This window comes from Rhamphochromis longiceps, linkage group LG3 (assembly GCF_057381845.1).
Source record: "Rhamphochromis longiceps isolate RC_006_pf linkage group LG3, R_longiceps_female_GT1.1, whole genome shotgun sequence".
Classification (NCBI taxonomy): Eukaryota; Metazoa; Chordata; class Actinopteri; order Cichliformes; family Cichlidae; genus Rhamphochromis; species Rhamphochromis longiceps.
Window position 1 is genome coordinate 17,589,207 of NC_140559.1, and position 18,177 is coordinate 17,607,383.

The 18,177-nt window shown below is 40.3% G+C and overlaps 2 protein-coding genes across 4 annotated transcripts; one reads left to right on the forward strand and one right to left on the reverse strand.

The window, feature by feature from the left end:
* Window positions 1–2,073: 2,073 nt before the first annotated feature.
* Window positions 2,074–5,183, forward strand: LOC146673232 (uncharacterized). 2 transcript variants are annotated; one of them, XM_085402277.1, is made up of 9 exons: window positions 2,074–2,723; window positions 2,849–2,938; window positions 3,027–3,146; window positions 3,223–3,347; window positions 3,683–3,754; window positions 4,019–4,130; window positions 4,211–4,319; window positions 4,405–4,475; window positions 4,994–5,183. In XM_085402277.1, the coding sequence occupies exons 3-6, from the start codon at window positions 3,029–3,031 to the stop codon at window positions 4,085–4,087; spliced, it is 384 nt and encodes a 127-aa protein (XP_085258403.1). In that variant the 5' UTR covers window positions 2,074–2,723; window positions 2,849–2,938; window positions 3,027–3,028; the 3' UTR covers window positions 4,088–4,130; window positions 4,211–4,319; window positions 4,405–4,475; window positions 4,994–5,183. The 2 variants fall into 2 exon arrangements, 1 of the variants encoding a protein (XP_085258403.1); XR_014910593.1 differs by having other exon boundaries at window positions 2,077–2,723; window positions 3,223–3,372.
* A 2,572-nt stretch (window positions 5,184–7,755) lies between these two features.
* On the reverse strand, window positions 7,756–17,693 carry LOC146673233 (uncharacterized). 2 transcript variants are annotated; one of them, XM_085401901.1, is made up of 4 exons: window positions 17,162–17,693; window positions 14,170–14,309; window positions 13,642–13,751; window positions 7,756–11,024 (listed from the first exon to the last, which is right to left on the reverse strand). In XM_085401901.1, the coding sequence occupies exons 3-4, from the start codon at window positions 13,657–13,659 to the stop codon at window positions 10,206–10,208; spliced, it is 837 nt and encodes a 278-aa protein (XP_085258027.1). In that variant the 5' UTR covers window positions 13,660–13,751; window positions 14,170–14,309; window positions 17,162–17,693; the 3' UTR covers window positions 7,756–10,205. The 2 variants fall into 2 exon arrangements, with proteins under 2 accessions (XP_085258027.1, XP_085258026.1); XM_085401900.1 differs by lacking the exon at window positions 14,170–14,309.
* Window positions 17,694–18,177: the final 484 nt, after the last annotated feature.

The window sequence follows — 18,177 nt, forward strand, 5'->3', positions numbered from 1 at the left end:
TACCACACATTTGGACTGATTTGTGACCACTGTTTGGGAGGGATGGTTATATTGTGTATCTGGAATGAATTTTCGGTCTCTATGTCCATCCCATGGGGAATGGGAGCAGTAACAAAGGTGTTGCGTTTATATTTTTGTTGAGTGTATCTAAACTGTGTAGTAGTAATATGAGAAATCAGTAATCTGAGAAATGTAATTTCTCACCCTGACCGGTTGAGGCAGATGGCCGCCCCTCCCTGAGCCTGGTTCTGCCGGAGGTTTCTTGCTGTTAAAAGGGAGTTTTTCCTTCCCACTGTTGCTCATAGGGGGTCATATGATTGTTGGGTTTTTCTCTGTATGTATTATTGTAAGGTTTAACTTATTATGTAAGTGCCTTAAGTTGACTATTGTTGTGATTAAGCACTGAATAAATAATGTCTAAAACTGAAGTTGATACTTGAGGTGGTGTGTGAATGACATTTTGAAAAATTTAAATTGTGTGTGGAAAGACATTTCTTGTAGTTAAGCAAATACTTCAATGAACTCATTTTGTTTGGTAATGGAATAGGATTTAATTTTATCAGAAATCCGTACAGTAATTTTGGCTGTGGATCACAGGGTGAAGAGTGGCGACAGCCTAGAGTCAGAATACAGTGAGATATCTGCGTCACCTCTTATAGTTTTCCTGTAATCTGAGGCCAAAGATGTCAATATGTAGAGTACAGTAAAGCAAAATGGGAAGATTTTGCTATGAATTTTCTCAAAATCCATACAGTAATTTTTGCTGTGGATCACAGGGTGCAGAGTGGGGGTCACCCAGAGTCATAATCCAGTGAGATATCTGCGTCACCTCTTACAGTTTTCCTGTAATCTAAGCTCAAAGATGAGAATATATAGAGTACAGTAGAGTAAATTGTGCAAAGTTTACTATCAATTTTCTCAAAATCCGTACAGTAATTTTTGCTGTGGATCACAGGGTGCAGAGTGGGGGTCACCCAGAGTCATAATCCAGTGAAATATCTGCGTCACCTCTTACAGTTTTCCTGTAATCTGAGGTTAAAGACGAGGATATTAAAAGTACAGTAGAGTAAATTGTGCATATTTACTATGGATTTTCCCAAAAACCGTACAGTAATTTTGGCTGTGGATCACAGGGTGCAGAGTGGAGATGGCCTAGATTCATAATCCAGTGAAATATCTGCATCACCTCTTACAGTTTTTCTGTAATCTGAGCTTAAAGATGAGAATATATAGAGTATAGTACAGTAAATTGTGCAAAGTTTACTATCAATTTTCTCAAAAACTGTACAGTAATTTTGGCTGTGGATGACAGGGTGCAGAGTGGCGACAGCCTAGATTCATAACCCAGTGAAATATCTGCGTCACCTCTTACAGTTTTCCTGTAATCGGAGCTCAAAGATGTCAATGTATAAAGTACAGTAAAGCAAAATGGGAAGATTTTGCTATGAATTTTCTCAAAATCCATACAGTAATTTTTGCTGTGGATCACAGGGTGCAGAGTGGGGGTCACCCAGAGTCATAATCCAGTGAGATATCTGCGTCACCTCTTACAGTTTTCCTTTAATCTAAGCTCAAAGATGAGAATATATAGAGTACAGTAGAGTAAATTGTGCAAAGTTTACTATCAATTTTCTCAAAATCCGTACAGTAATTTTGGCTGTGGATCACAGGGTGCAGAGTGGGGGTCCCCCAGAGTCAGAATCCAGTGAAATATCTGTGTCACCTCTTACAGTTTTCCTGTAATCAGAGCTCAAAGATATCAATATGTGGAGTACAGTAAAGCATAATGGGAAGATTTTGCTATGAATTTTCTCAAAATCCATACAGTAATTTTGGCTGTGGATCACAGGGTGAAGAGTGGCGACAGCCTAGAGTCAGAATCCAGTGAAATATCTGCGTCACCTCTTACAATTTTCCTGTAATCGGAGCTCAAAGATGTTAATATGTGGAGTACAGTAAAGCACAATGGAAAGATTTTGCTATGAATTTTCTCAAAATCCGTACAGTAATTTTGGCTGTGGATCACAGGGTGCAGAGTGGGGGTCACCCAGAGTCATAATCCAGTGAAATATCTGCGTCACCTCTTACAGTTTTCCTGTAATCTGAGGTCAAAGATGAGGACATTAAAAGTATAGTTGAGTAAATTGGGTAAATTTTATTGTTAATTTTCTCTGAATCATACAGTAATTTGGGCTGTGGATCACAGGGGGGAAAGTGGAGATACACTAAAAATGGGAGTGGATTGTGAAGTAAAATAGTGTCAGGACACAAAACACTGCGTTTCTAAGCCGGTTTTCACCCATACCGTAATATACGTAAGAGTAGTGCAACCACATTTTCGGTGCGGCTGGCGGGGCGGCTAGCTTGACTGCGACTTCGTAAGTGAGGGCTCACTTGACCGCAGTGTAACCACGTGGGGTGTTATTTCAAAAGTAGCGCCTATCTCCTTTTCCTAAACTTTTCCTTGGCTTCGATGAAAACGTCATCGTGGGAAGGAGATTTGATAAGGACTCAGGGAAAGAGAGGAGCGATGCTGAGAATTGGAACAGCCTTACACTCTGTAACAATGTGACACCGGTGTTCTGGGAATTTCTCCTACCCCGTAAACCGTCCTACCCGTTGTTCCTGAGCATGTACGCGCATGCGCACAACACAAAAAGGGAAGCTAAGCGCATCCGGCTGTGATTTCACGCTACTCAATTGTCATATTTGCAGGAGAATAGGTAAGTAGTAAGTATTAGTACTTTTTATAGACGTTGATACTTGATTTTTTAAGCCTTTGTGATTGTTTGTCAATATTAAAGTGAAGTCGCTATCTGCTTTCTGCACAAAACTGTCGAATTTGCAGATTCGGTGAAGTCTGCTGTCAAGTTACTGGACGCGTGGTATTTGCACAACACTTTTGAGTCCGCAGCTTCGGTGTTTTAAGGCTGTTTCGGTAATCTCGTTGTTTAATAAGTTAAATTATTTGCATTGTCAACTGCACATATTGAAGCTCATAAGAAAATGTTTACTGACATTCGTAGATATGGAGAAGAAGTGGGAAGAGATTTACGCGTTCATTTCTGCGGGCTTCTACCCTTCAGGATATGACAAGGCTCAGAGGCAAAACCTCAGAAGATATGCCTCAAAATTCAAACAAAAGGGTCAGTAATTTATTGTTAATACTAACAACTCATATGTGGTTAAATTAATTTCTAAATATATATTGTTTTACTGCAGATGGAGAACTCTTTGTTGGAACCAGAAGAGTAGTAAAAACCATGGATGATGCCAGGAAGATATTTCATGAGTTTCATTCATCTCCAATTGGAGGACACACTGGCACACACAAAACGCTAAATGCAGTGTGTTCCAGATTTTACTGGTTTGGTATGACAGTTGACCATAAAACATGGTTATGTATTAACTGTTTGTACTGTTGTTAAATAGCGTTTAAAATAAGCAAATTTTTTGATATCAGTTAAAAGAGAAACTGTACACTTGCAAAATATATAAATATGGTTAATTAGTGATATTACAGTAATAACCTGTAGGCCTGGCAGAGATTTGAAGACACACACACAAACTATTGTTGCTAAATAGTTTGTTCGTTAGAGAATATGTCATTAAGTGTTTTTGTTTTTTACAAATGAGAATGTTGAACATTTACGTGAACTCCATAAATATTTTTACCTTAAAGATTCAGGAATGTGACCAGTGTCAAAAAGTTGGGAAACCACTGACTGCTGTGCAACCGTTGCAGTGTATTCAGGTAAATATTATGCCCCGTTTACCCATCAAACTATGCTTGTAGCTCATTTTTATTTTAGGTAGTCAAAATCTCCTCACAATCTGTACTGCTGTTAGACCCGCTTGGAAATGAAGGTTGTTATGAAAGGAAAGTTATGCGTAACTGGAGGTATTCATCATTCATTAATTATCTGTTTTAGGTTGTTTGGTTTGTGGGGGTTTTTTTTTCTTTTTATTTAGAGCAAAATGCTGGCTACATTTTAAAAACTTGTTTTGTTTTTATTAGGAATTTTCTGAAGATGAAAGGAAAGGAAGAGTCCCGAGTGGATTGGAAAATGGAGACTCTGCCACATAACAAGCAGATGGACTCCAGCAGTTGTGGAGTTTTAGTGTTGAAGGTATTTAATAAGCAATTGTATTTAACGTATTTAACTAGAATTAAGTTAATCAATTGCAATTACTGTAACATATTTTACAGTTTGCCGAACACTACCTTCTGAGTGGAGAGGTTACTAGGGTGCTGTCCACTCCAGAAGCCATTGGGCTGCACCGCACTGAAATTGCTTGCGAACTGCTAGAACATCAAAGTAAGTTGAGTCATGTGCTTTTGTATTGCAATAGCACTTTCAGTTTTGTTTAAAACTGTTAGGTTTAATGTCAGTGTGTTTCTAGGTAATGCTGATGACTACTGTGTGGTTTGTTCCATGCTGGAAGCCGATCCTGAGTCCAGTATGATTTAAATGGTAAAACAAATAAACCACAAATGCAATATACAGTGGCTTGCAATAGTATTCGGCCCCCTTGAACTTTTCCACATTTTGTCACATTACAGCCACAAACACAAATCAATTTTAATTGGAATTCCACGTGAAAGACCAACACAAAGTGGTGTACACGTGAGAAGTGGAACAACAATCATACATGATTCCAAACAATTTTTACAAATGAATAACTGAAAAGTGGGGTGTGCGTAATTATTCAGCCCCCTGAGTCAATACTTTGTAGAACCACCTTTATCTGCAATTACAGCTGCCAGTCTTTTAGGGTCTGTCTCTACCAGCTAGAGACTGGTAGAGACATTGGTCTTTCACGTGGAATTCCAATAAAATTGATTCATGTTTGTGAATGCAATCTGACAAAATGTGGAAAAGTTCACGGGGGCCGAAACTTTTGCAAGCCACTGTAGTAATTATTTTCTCATCAAATTCATAATGTTGGTTAACACACTTACCCCCCCCCCCCCCCCCTTCTCCCTCTTCAGGTGCAGTGCGAGTTTTGTTCCAGATGGTCACATTTTGGATGTGTTCAATATGAGAGCAGCCTGGTCAAGTACCTGTGCAACAAATGTACATAATTTGTACACTGTTTCTTTTTCAGTTCTTTCTCCCTGTGTTCTGTTGGATCTATAAATGTGAAATATATGTATCTGTAAATATATACTGTAACTATAATGGAGTGAGTTCATTGTCAAAGTTTATATAGTCAGGTGTTCCAATCACTTCATTGGTGACAGCTGTATAACTTAAGCACCTTGGCATGCAGACTGCTTCTACAAACAAGTGCCAAACCATGATACTGTTGTTATTATAAACTAGAAGCATAATTCTGATGGGAAGAATTACGTGCCAAAACATGCTACCTTTGCTAATAAGAGCAAGAAGCATAATTCTGATGGGAAGAATTACGTGCCAAAACATGCTACCTTTGTGAATGTGACCTACAAGCACACTTTAATGGGTAAAAAGAAGTGTCAAACCGAACTGGCTTTATGAATATCAGCTACAAACATACTCTGATGGGCAAAGTTAAGTGGCAAACCGTCATACCTACTTAAATTTGTGCTGGAATTATTGTTTGGCAGCAGAAATGTGCATAAATTACATACAGTAGGACATTTTGCCAAAGTAGGGCAGTTTGTCATATGGCAGCGTAAAATTATCCTACTGGTAGGACGGTTTGCCAAAGTAGGATGGTTTGTCAGAACACCGGATGTCCGCCTGTTGAAACTACATTGTGCAGAAGATGGACTACAAAACAAACATCTTACTTCGTCACAATGTGTTCTAACCCTGTTGTTTTATGGAGGTCATATAAACGAGAACAGCCTTTTCAAAATATCCTTTCATTACAAAGTTTGAATTTTAAAGAAGAAGGAACATTTAGGGTCAGATTTACTAACATCTGCAGCAGCTCAAAGACATCTTTTGATGTTAAAAAGCTGCTGGATTTACTGAAGAGACTTAGTGTCAGTTTGTGACTGAAGTTATGACATATGTGTTTGTAAGAGTTTTACTTCCAGGAGAAGAAGATTTAAACGAGTGACACAAATGTAACGTACAAAATTGCACAAAATCTACCACAGAATCCTGTCTTGTTCTTGCTGTGGTTGTGATAGTGAGAAACACTTGCATGAATCACGAGCTTACTCTGTATTGTTGAGCCACTAATTGGTGCTGCTCTCAGCAGAAAGCTGATTTTTACTGAACTGAAGTGGCTTCTTCTTAGAGAGATATAAAACACACTGTTAGTAGATCATCCTGCAATTGTGACATCACAATAATTTGCCTCGCTTTATAAATCTGTCACTTCTATCACATATAAAATTAAATACATAAGTATCATACAGTTTAAACGAAGCACTGAAACTTGACAGACACGCCGTCGGGGCAGAAAGTCAACATCTCACTGATTCTGAGCTGCAGCTTTTGTTCCTCTCCGGCAAAAAGAAAGCTTCATTTTTGCTGTTTAATACATTTTTTTTTAAATTATGCCAAATTTAAAAGCGCTTAGCTTGCTGTTTGTCTGTGTTTTATCCTCAGTTACTTTGAAACAGTTACTGAGTCAAAATTGAATTTAATCAAATCAATTATAGAAATCAGTGATGATACCCAGCCCTAGTGAGTAGCCTAAGCCCAACAGAAGTGGATGCAGCTGTGGGTAATGAGAAAAGATGAAAAGGCTGATAACACATTATATGCAGTAAATGCACTGCCCAAGTGTCCCCTCTCCCCACTGCCTGTCAGTAAAGAACTTTGTGTTGACAAGATTGTTAGGTAATCATTTACAAATCTATAATATCTGCATGGACAGCGTTAACTGATGAGGTCTGAAAATTCAATACTTACATTTAAAAGTTTACTCTTCTGCCATCTGCCGTTTTTAAAAAAAAAAAAATTAGCCACAGTAAAGGCTGCGCTATGAATTCTGGGATATGTTGTGCCACAAATGATACACCTGACTCATCCTTCAAGTCCGGGGAAATGAAGTGCGCATTTCCGGCCGCATTTGGAATTGGGACAGCCTTCATCACATCGCTGTGGTGTAATCAGCCTCCAAATGGGGTCTCAAAATTGTACCAAAAACTCTGTACCTCCCTCCATCCAACCACACACTTCTTCGGTTTTGCCATCAGCCCTGCCTGCCTCAGGGAATCCGGGACTGTGACCAACCACTGCACATACTCCACCGAGGTATCACTATGAATGATGACATCATCCAGGTAGGAAACAGCATATGCAGTGTGAGGACTCAGCTATCACTACAGGAGGTTCTGAAAAATGGCGGGGCTTCAAACAAGCCAAACGGAAGTGTGACGAATTGGTACGAACCACACAGAGTGGAGGAGGCGGTTTTTGTCTTTGGACTCTGCAGACAAGGGAATCTGCCAATCAGCTGCGTTTCAAAGTGGTGCTCCATGAGAGTCGTGCACACGGGAAGGGGGGAGAACACATCTGCAAAGCGCTGTTGCAATGCAGGAACATCTGCTTTATTGGAATGTGTGAGATGTTAATCACAATGCACACTCTCTAAAAACGTCATGCCCACAGCAGGTTTTTGAGAAAAATCAAATATTTTGGTCCTTGAAGATCATTTCAGAGTTTTTAATGAACTACAGGAACCCTGTTCTGTGTGAGTGGAGAACAGCCAAGTCGCCTCCTCTGATAAACCTCCACATGTACCACTGAAAACAGTTAAATTAGTTTGAATCTGAAATCATGGCTCAAACTACTTGTTCTGAGACCATTTCTTCATTTTCACAACAAACTGTTTAATAAGACAAATTTTACATAGAGTTCATCAAATATAACTAATGCTTTAACATTATCAAGATTTCATAATACAAACTTCAAATCAACAGGGAAAGAGCTGCAGAACATGTGGATCAAAATGAATTCATTAAAAAAACAACATGTGGACTTCAAAGATACAGTAAATACACTAAAGTGAAAGGAGGAGCCGAAAATTTGAAGGAATTTGAATTAAGTAAAAGTAGTCATCTGTGATCTTTAAATTGGTCCTGATGTGTGCTGCTGTTTATAACTTTCAACATTTCTTTGCTGCCACTGTGAATACGAATGTGGTCTTTGCCTAATTGAATAAAGGTTACACTGACTCACTGCTCCATCTTCTGGTACAAACTGGCATTACATGGAAGTACAGCCCAAAACCAGTTTAGCTTGAGTTTCTTTTTTCTGGACATAAAGTCACAGCAGGTGTTGTTTCAAAGCTGGTGGACAGATTTAGTTCATTTTGGAGGTTTTAAGAGCAACTGCTGTGAAAACATTTGCAGTTTTGGGAGAAAATGATTTAAGAGAAGATTTTACAACAGCAAAAGATTAAATATGAATGAAGGATTGAAATTTAACTTAGCTAACACATAAAATGAATACAACTACTAAACACTACTGTATCCTAAGGAAACAAAGGATAAAATGTAACAGGGATAACATTTTAGAGAATTAAAACCCCTAAAAGGAAAAAAAATAAACTTGATATGCATATCTATACATGCAGCTTCCTAAATGTAACATTCAGAATTATTCACTGCAGGTCCAGAAATCAGAGCTACCTCATCAGTAGTGATGTGACGTTCTGTATCGAGGTTTCGAAGCGTGTGTCGAGTAATGGAGGGGGCGTTTCCGCGAAGCGTGTATCGAGGCTTGCTTCATTTATGGGAGGAGCTGAAAATGATGACGTCCGAAGCCTCGCTGCCCGGCTGTACCACATGACTGGTTCAGGAAGCGGTTCGAACTTTGCCGCAAATAATCATTTTCCATACTGCCAGCATAACTATACACAGTATACTGCCATCACTACAATATAGATGTTTTACACACTCCATTTGTTGTTGACAGTTACAGGCTGTGTGCAAAATGCCACACTCTTCAAATTCATGCCAACTAATATTTTTACGTCCAGTAGGTGTCCTGCTAGAGCAAATGAAGCTTCAAGAAGCTTCGCGTTGGGGTGAACCAATTGGATGAAAAGCTTCAGTGCTTCATGAGGCATCATCTGCCCATCACTACTCATCAGATCCTAGTGTGGCATCAGCTGACACTCTTTACAGGAGATTCCATCTGAACTCTGTGGAGCCTGATCTCAAGGTTTTTAAGTCTGACCCTGAAACCAGAAGAGGATCTTTCTCTCTCTTCAGATTCATTGTGATCCAGTGATTTCAGTCCTGCATGATCAGGCTGATGTTTGCACAGAGCAGACAATGAAGTGAAGGTTTTTGCACATTGGTAACAGTGAAACAGTTTATTTACAGTGTGGGATTGTTTGTGTTCGGAGTATGAACTGAGATTCCTGAAGCTCTTGTCACACTGGTCACAGCTGAAGTTCACTTCCATGTGTGTACGTTCATGTTTGTTACGATGACCTGATTGTGAGAAGCTTTTGTCACAGTGTCTGCACTTGTATGGTGTCGCTCCTGCAGTGGTGAAGGATGACCCACACTGGTCACAGATGTGCTTTTTGACCCCACTGTGGAAGAGGTCATGTAGTTTTAATGTACTTGGTGTGTGGAATCCCCTCCCACATTCTTTGCAGTAGTTCATTTTGTCTCCAGTGTGGCTACGTTGATGTGGTTTTAGGTCCCATTCGTGATTGGAGGTTTTTCCACAAAGGTTAAAGAGAAACGCTTTCCCACCACCACAGTGACGACAGGGTTGAGAAATGGATCAGTGTGCTTTGCTCCACTCCTAAACAAAGACATTGTATGTCAGGGAATTCCTTCAACAATTTTATCCTGAACGTCGCCTGAAATAAAAAGCATCTCTGCCAACGTCCAATTAAATTTTACAGTTTACACTATAAAACTCGGGTTACTTCTTCATTTTTCCAAACAATCAGGTTAAAATTACAAGATAAAAAATCAATACATCCTCACAGTAACTGCACTTGTAGAGTTACTTTCTGGAGTGGATCTGTTGGTGTTTTTTCAGCTGATTTGGAGCTTTAAAAGTCTTCTCACACAGGTCATTTATAAGGTCTCTCCTCAATGTGTTGTTGTAACTGTGCATCTGTTGTAAACAGTTTCCCACACTGATCACAGCAGGAAACATCAATTCCAGTGTGAATCCGTAAGTGAATATTTCGGTACTGTTTGTCAATGAAACTTTTTCCACAAAAGTCGCAGCTGTACACGTTAATTCCAGAGCCTTACCACACAACTCACAGTTGTGTGCTTTAAATCAACTGTGGATCAGTTGGTGTTTTTTTAAGGTTCCAGACTGGGTAAAAGACTTTCCACACAACTCACAGCTGTAAGGTTTAAATCCACTGTGGATGAGTTGGTGCATTTTTAAGTTTCCACCCTCGGTAAAAGACTTTCCACACAAGTCACAGCTGTACGCTTTAACTCCACTGTGGAGGAGTTGGTGTCTTTTTAAGTTTCCAGCCTGGGTAAAAAACTTTCCACACAACTCACAGCTGTAAGGTTTAAATCCACTGTGGATGAGTTGGTGTGTTTTTAAGCTTCCACCCCCGGTAAAAGACTTTCCACACAAGTCACAGCTGTACGCTTTAACTCCACTGTGGATGAGTTGGTGTGTTTTCAAGCTTCCAGCCTCGGTAAAAGACTTTCCACACAAGTCACAGCTATACGCTTTAACTCCACTGTGGATGAGTTGGTGTGTTTTTAAGTTTCCAGCCTGGGTAAAAGACTTTCCACACAAGTCACAGCTGTAAGGTTTAACTCCACTGTGGATGACTTGGTGTCTTTTTAAGTCTCCAGCCCGGGTAAAAGACTTTCCACACAAGTCACAGCTGTACGCTTTAACTCCACTGTGGAAGAGTTGGTGAGTTTTTAAGTATCCAGCCCGGGTAAAATACTTTCCACACAAGTCACAGCTGTACGCTTTAACTCCACTGTGGAAGAGTTGGTGAGTTTTTAAGTCTCCAGCCCGGGTAAAATACTTCCCACACTCATCACAGGTGTAGGTTTTCTCTCCTTTTCTTCTGTGAGGTTTGTCGGCCTCCTGAGAGCGCTGACTTCTCACTCCATGTTGGTCCTGCAGTGACAGAGATACAAATAGAGGCAGTGAGTGAAATGCAGTCGTGGAACAAACTGAAACTCCCTCCATTGGTGGAATCAAACATGTCAACAAACACATTGTTGGTGTGTTTCCACCACCTTCTGGTGGCAGTATCACATTACAATGATGTGCTACAATGAGAGTTGTAATGAAAATGACATTATTGAAGAAATATTGATCAGCAGAGAAAATCTTTTACGCATAAGAAATTTCAAGTTCAACTGATGATATTGTTGTTTCAATGTGTGCTTATAAAATATGATCTTTGTATTTTCTTGTGACTTCTGTGGTTTCTGATTCGAATGTAGATTCTGTATATGTGACACCGGTGCGGAAAGGCTGAGTTTTATCTTTCTCTTATCTTCTTTCCACAGGTGATTTGTGTTTTTTAAAGGAAGGAAACCTTCCTCAAAACAGGCAGAGCAATGGAGCCGCCGAGGGAAAAGCACACGAAACAAAACTGTAGAATTAAAAATATAATTTATTATGTTTAAATAGTTAAAAATATAAAATGAATTAAAACAACCTTGGCCAAGGGAAGACACAATAAAAATCAATAACACACAACATTAAAAGTCCAGTGGAATCCACCACGGCCTAAAAGTCACAGAAAACTAAGAGGTCCAGCGTAGTATTAAAAGAGGGAAACCCAGCGGAGTCCTCGCCTTCCTCCCCGCATTCCATGTCCTGGTGCACTGAAGAAAGGGAGGGAGCGGCAGTCACTATTCCTTTGGCAGTTTACTTTATAAAAAGGATAAGTCAAAGACTTACCCGGGTGGGCAGAGCTCTCAACTCCGCCCGTCGCTTCCTCAAACTGCAATCGGCACCGCGGTCTCACTGCTTCTGTTCTCCCGCAGTGCACGAGCTGGCTCTTGTCGTTATTGCCACCAGACTGCCGCTACGCGTCCCTAGTCGCTGGTCATCTGCCTTTTTTTCCTCTGATCGTTTCCCCTTTCCAGTCGCTGGTAATCTCTCTTCCCAGTCGCTGGTCGTCTGCTCCATCTGATCATCTCTACTCTCTGATCGTCTCTCGCTCTCCCCTCTGATCGTCTGTGTCTTTCCTCTGTCTGTCTCGCATTCTCCGTGTTACATTTTCGTTGAACACCGGCTCCAAACCTCTTATGTGTCCTTGAGCACTCTGTAAATTACCTTTTCTTTTCTCTCAGGTGTGTCCAATTAGTAAAAACGGGGGAAAAGGCGGAGTCTCTCCAGGACAATTTGCCGGCAACTAAAACATGCAAACTAAATAAAACACTGCACAAAAATATAACCAATGCATGCAATATAAAAAATAAATATGTACACTTCACATTAAAATACTGCACAGCAAAACAACGTCCGTCCTTCCCTGGATGACATATATATGGATGAGCCCAGGATGCAAAAGATAAAGCTGCTGTTATCATGTTTTTAAAAACACACCAGCTTTCAGTAATATTGTAACTAGGGATGCAACGACACCCATTTTTCCAAACCGATACGATACCGATACTTGGATCTGAGTACTTGCAGATATTGAGTACAAAAAACGATACTTCTACCACACACAAGTTAAACTTAACCAGTAGTAAAGAAACGACCCCAGACAACTCTTTAACACAAACGAAACGTTTACTGAACACATCACAACACTTCCCTTTTTTAAACTCAAATAATATTCCAATTCCTTAACCAAATGAAATACACTGTACTGTATAAATGAAATAATTCCCTTTCAAATTATATTACACAACCCAACTTATGTTATCACCTTTTGGTAAGTGACTCACTAATATACACTCCAAAACACGTTATATAAATCCACTAAACACACAATATTCACACATGGGCCCCACACACACTCACATTCACACTTGTTGCAGGCCTGTTTGCTGCTCACGCCAGATGATGGAGAAAAATCCTCTTCTCCCCAGTAAGAGCACAAAAGTCTGACTTACAGTTCCGTTGCTCGGTAGGTCACCGTTCACCAGTCCCACACTAAATCCACTCCACGGTGGTGCGACCGTTGAAACAAAAAGTCACTTCACCCACACTCTGTTGCGAAGCTCTCACACGGTTAGCTTTCTAGTCACACACTCTTTTGTGCTAGTTAACCTCAGTAAAACTAGCCGAGTCTCTCACTTTGGTTCAGCTAACCTCGTGCATCTCTCTATGCCGTTCTCTTCTCCTCCTCCATTGCAACAGATACACAGGTCCCGTTTTATGCTACCTTCACGGGCCTCCAGAAAATTAGAACTCTGAACAATATTTAAACTCCATTCAGAGTTACATACCATAAAATAATACTTTATGATTAACATAACAGTTTGATTGCTCTAATTACCTGTATTTACCTTGTGACATATTACAGGGCAAATTACATTCTGGGTACAGTTACATCACATAACATCAACTGTGAACACCTTATGTTACCGTGGCGTTTAAGTCCATGGGAATTATGAGTATCTACTCCCAAATTCCCATCCGGGCTACATTATTATCGGTTCATGGTATCGCTTAACTTTTACAAGTATGAGTACACACACATTTTACAGTATCGGCCCCGATACCAGTATCGGTGCATCCCTAATTGTAACTGTGATATTTTTCTCACCTTTTGTGTTGAAGTCATTGATTGTTTCCTCTGTAGTGGCTGAGCTGAGTCCAAATGGATGAAATTGTTCCTCCGTTGCACCACCAGACTCTTCTCCTCCTGTTAATCACCTGGGGGACACACACACAGCAGGATTTGTAAAAAGAGTTTTGATAAACACAATGCTGGACAGCAATGCTGTCATGTACACAAATACTGTACAACAGCTTCTTGCCATTTTTTGTTTCTTTTTATAATATAATATATAATAAGGCAATGACTTTCTGCAAACAGTATTTCTTATAACTCAGCAGTATACTGCATCATAAAACAATATCATTCATTCACAACAAGTCAGCAGTTTAATGTAATGCAAATCAGTTTAACTAATGGAATAGTTGTCAGCTTCTTCTAATTCAGGAGAATGATGCAAACTAAAACTACATAATAATTCACAATCTTTAATTAGGGGTATAACATGGCATAAAATAATATTATAATCTAACACTGTATAACTGATTTCAATTGAAAGCCTGCGTGCGCTAGTACCTCTTGCCACGAGTTCCCAGAATTCGTTGCGGTTTTACCCCTGAGTGACGTCACATTTTCAATCTCTATTGGGCTTTGGAGCGTGATGTCACGGGGGTGGGCGTGGAAAGGATTTTGGCCCGATCCGCCATTTTGGGAGTCTAGCGCAAGTGAAAAGGGAGCGAAGTCACACACAACAGCCATGGTTCGTATTTGCTGTGTGGTCAGCTGCAATGTTCGATCACACAACCGGCAAGAGAATAAGCTTGAAAATGGTTTATCTTTTCATTCTTTCCCAACCTGGAAGCAACACGAGGCAGCTCGTGTATCGATGTTAGCAAAAAACTCAGGCGTCTAGCCTGGAGAGCAGCTGTGAGACGAGCTGACGTTCTCTTCCATCTCCAAATATCTGTTGGTGCTCCAGACATTTTCATTCCGGTAAGTTCTAATAATAATAATAATGGATTGGATTTATATAGCGCTTTTCTAGGCACCCAAAGCGCTTTACAATACCACTATTCATTCACTCTCACATTCATACACTGGTGGAGGCAGCTACAGTTGTAGCCACAGCTGCCCTGGGGCAGACTGACAGAAGCGAGGCTGCCATATCGCGCCATCGGCCCCTCTGGCCAACACCAGTAGGCAATATGTTCATATCACTCTTTATAGCCTATTAGTTTTATTTTCTATGCGCTCTGAGCTCATAGCAAATTAGAACAAACATCCTACTGAGTGATTTTGCAGAACTACCTTCTATTTATAGAGTTGCTAATTATTTGGCATTATTGCAGCAAACCAGCCGATGAAATGGATGAAACATCATGACTGAGTTCCAGTGATACACAAGGGACCTGCTTCAAACATACCACCATGCCAATCAGATTACTTCTTCCATGTGAGGGTGAAGAGGTGACCCTTCAGGATAAGATGGTGAAGGTTTGCTGCGTTTGGTGAACAGTGTGATAATAAAACCAGGGAAGAATGAAACCTGCTCCTGTTAAATACTCTTAAGTCTTGTGCTGTTAAATTTGCTGTATTTTTTCAAAAGATACAGTAAATAAACTAATGTTAGTAGTGAATGATATCATGTAAACACTCATGATTTTGTGTAAACATTTTGTCATTTGTAAACTATAAAGGACATGGATTCTACACTGTTACTGATGTGATGTTCTATAAAGTGGTTTTAATAAAATTAAAAAAAGAGGCAAAAATTAGTTTGTTTCTTTATTCAACTTTTGAACAGTGGGACTCAGTCAGTATATATTCAGTAAATGCAAATTATTTACACGGCAGTGCACTACAGGCATAAATCTAGACCCCTAGATAAAACATGATGGGTCATTCCCACAACCCACAGCTTTACTGTGTTCCAGCAAAGTATCCAATAGCAGTGACAACTCCTCCACAGTAGCAGGTGGGATTTTTCTGCTTTGAGGACGGCTCCTTTTACCTGTCACTACAGATGGTCTGTTTATGTTTTGATCAAGAGCCTTTTTTTGGGCAGCTGAAGAGGAGAAGTCCATCTTATGGCCAACCTCTGGCTGTATCTTGGTCATATTACCCAGCAAAACCCAGTATGCAGGTTCATCTGTAACAGTCCTTGTGCCACAGATCAACACTGCTGCTTCTACATTAAACAGAAGAGCAGCGACATGGCTGCAGGTCTCTGCGACTCCGGCCATACAGCTGCAGTGGGCGGCTTCAACCTTCCCTGTGATGCTCACAGTGACCCATGGCTGCGATGCTGGTTCATTCAGTCTTTGAGAGTGCAGGACCTGAAACACACACAGACAAAGTTCATTTAAAGACAAGAACTAATGAGCCAAGGCCGACGTAAATGTGTTTAATCTACTTTATCATAAATGTAACAAAGTGTTTAGAAAGTTAGCACATACATGTAATTTTTCATTTCTTTATGTGTCCATCTATAGAACACTGCATGTTATATTCTAAATCTGTCTGCTCTCTGTCAGAAACCTGCCTGCAGAAAATGAACCTAAAGTATGTAATGCAAGGATGTCATCACTTTAGAGATGGAGAAAGCATAAAGTGACAATTATGAATCACTTAATATAATAAGGAGATTCTGCAGGTCATTGATCAAAGTATAAAACTAAAATAAAATGTATTTTTAGTGACACAGAATACAAACATGGAAGCAAGATGTATAATTAGAATTATTTATAATAAATATGAATAGTGCAATTTCTTTAACCATAAAGAATAACAATCCTTCAGGACAATGTCACATCAATGCACTGAACTCACTATGTTATCCCTCTAACAGCCTCCACATGTTCTCACTGTAATTTCCCCTCATGAATGAATTTATGCTGCACTAATGTGAATGTTTGCAGGGAAATCAAACGTGTTTCACTCGCAGTACTCGAGCTGACTTACCTTTGTTTGAATGACGACTTGTACGCGCTGACTCCACAGACAAGGTCCGAAAATATGTCAGGCTACGTCAGTAGCGGTTGGTCTTCAGGGTTTCTACTCCACGGCCGTATTTCATACGGGTCCACATTTCCAATGCACGCTATTTTCTGCAAGTACCGCCGCTTCGCCTCTGGACGCAATCGGTCTCTAGACAGTTCATTCTCTTTTAAGCTGCTTTTAAGCATCTTTCTTGTAGTCGTCGTTCCAACACAGTGTGTTTGTTTTGATTCGTAGACCCCGAAAACGACGCTGCGCTCCCACAATGCTTTGTGGCGTGACGTCAACTCCAAAGCCCTATGAAGTCCTAAAGGCTGATTGCCCTCCCCCACGCTTGTACCCGTGGCTTCCTGTCCTAAGGGTTGGCTCTTCTCCTGCCCTGCACCCTTTGTTCATATTCAAAGACTATTTTTCTGTATGTATTCTTATCCCATAGCAACCGCCAGATTATAATGTTGCAGACAATCACAAACTCTACAGTCTGTCTAACTCCAGTGTATACCAAGCAATCTATTATTCTTAACAGCAACAACATAAACTGAACCCACATTAAAGTTGGCTCGGTGATTACCTTTAGATGAGCCCACAAACCGAGAGAAACTCCGTGATGAAGCTGAAAGTCTTAAGAAACAGATCAGGGAGCAGAGACCCACGTGGTTCACGCTGATCTCGGCTACGATCCAGGACACAAGGGTGTGCAGATCGATGCAGAAATTAATCCCAACGTTGGCAGTGGTATATGTTCCTGTAAGTTTACTACTTTACTCCCGTTTCATGAAAAAGCAGCTCTCTCTGCTCGACTCCTCTCCTGCACACACACTTTGCTCCGCCTCCTTTTCCGGCTCTGCTGTGATTTGTTGCTGTGCGGTCACGTGACTAAGCAGACCAACGTAACCATGTGGGGTGTTATTTCAAAAGTAGCGCCTATCTCCTTTTCCTAAGCTCTTTTTCTTGCCCTCGATGGAAACGTCATCGTGGGAAGGAGATTTGCTAAGGACTCAGGGAAAGAGAGGACCGGTGCTGAGAATTGGAACAGCTTTAGGCTGTATCCCAATTCAGGTTCTGCAGCCCTAAAGTACGCAGCCTTAACGGTCCACAAGGGCCGCGTACTCAAAGACCGCTAAGGCCGGAAGTGCGAGGCTTGTGAAATGCCGGTCGAGCTCCGTCTCACTGCCCAGGTTGCCTAGCAACCTTTATACTAACCGCTGGAAACGTTTCATACAGCTTTGTTTGAGAGAAATGAAGGAGAACATATTTTGTTCATTTGTTTGTTTGTTTCTACACGAGCTTTGTGTGATTTAATAAGTATCTGAGGCTGAGACCACATGACTGTAAAACATGATTGTTGGGCTTCATTTCTGTACTGAACAGTCATTTTAAGATTAGCTAGTAAATAACAATTATGTTGTTCATGAGACTAAAGTCAGTGTAAATATGATATGGCCAATATTATAGTTATTATATTAATCATTATTAGTTATTACAGCAGTGAACTTGAACAATTCACGTGAACAATTCACTTTTATTGTCACATCACATGTGCAGGTACACTGGTACAGCACATGTGAGTGAACTCTGTGTCAAACA

Bases quoted from the DNA above. Each gene is read 5' to 3' on its own strand.
- LOC146673232 (XM_085402277.1), top strand. From the start codon at position 3,029: ATGGAGAAGAAGTGGGAAGAGATTTACGCGTTCATTTCTGCGGGCTTC. The intron at 3,147-3,222 runs GTCAGTAATTTA...GTTTTACTGCAG, and splicing joins CTCAAAATTCAAACAAAAGG to ATGGAGAACTCTTTGTTGGA. The intron at 3,755-4,018 runs GTAAATATTATG...TGTTTTTATTAG, and splicing joins AACCGTTGCAGTGTATTCAG to GAATTTTCTGAAGATGAAAG.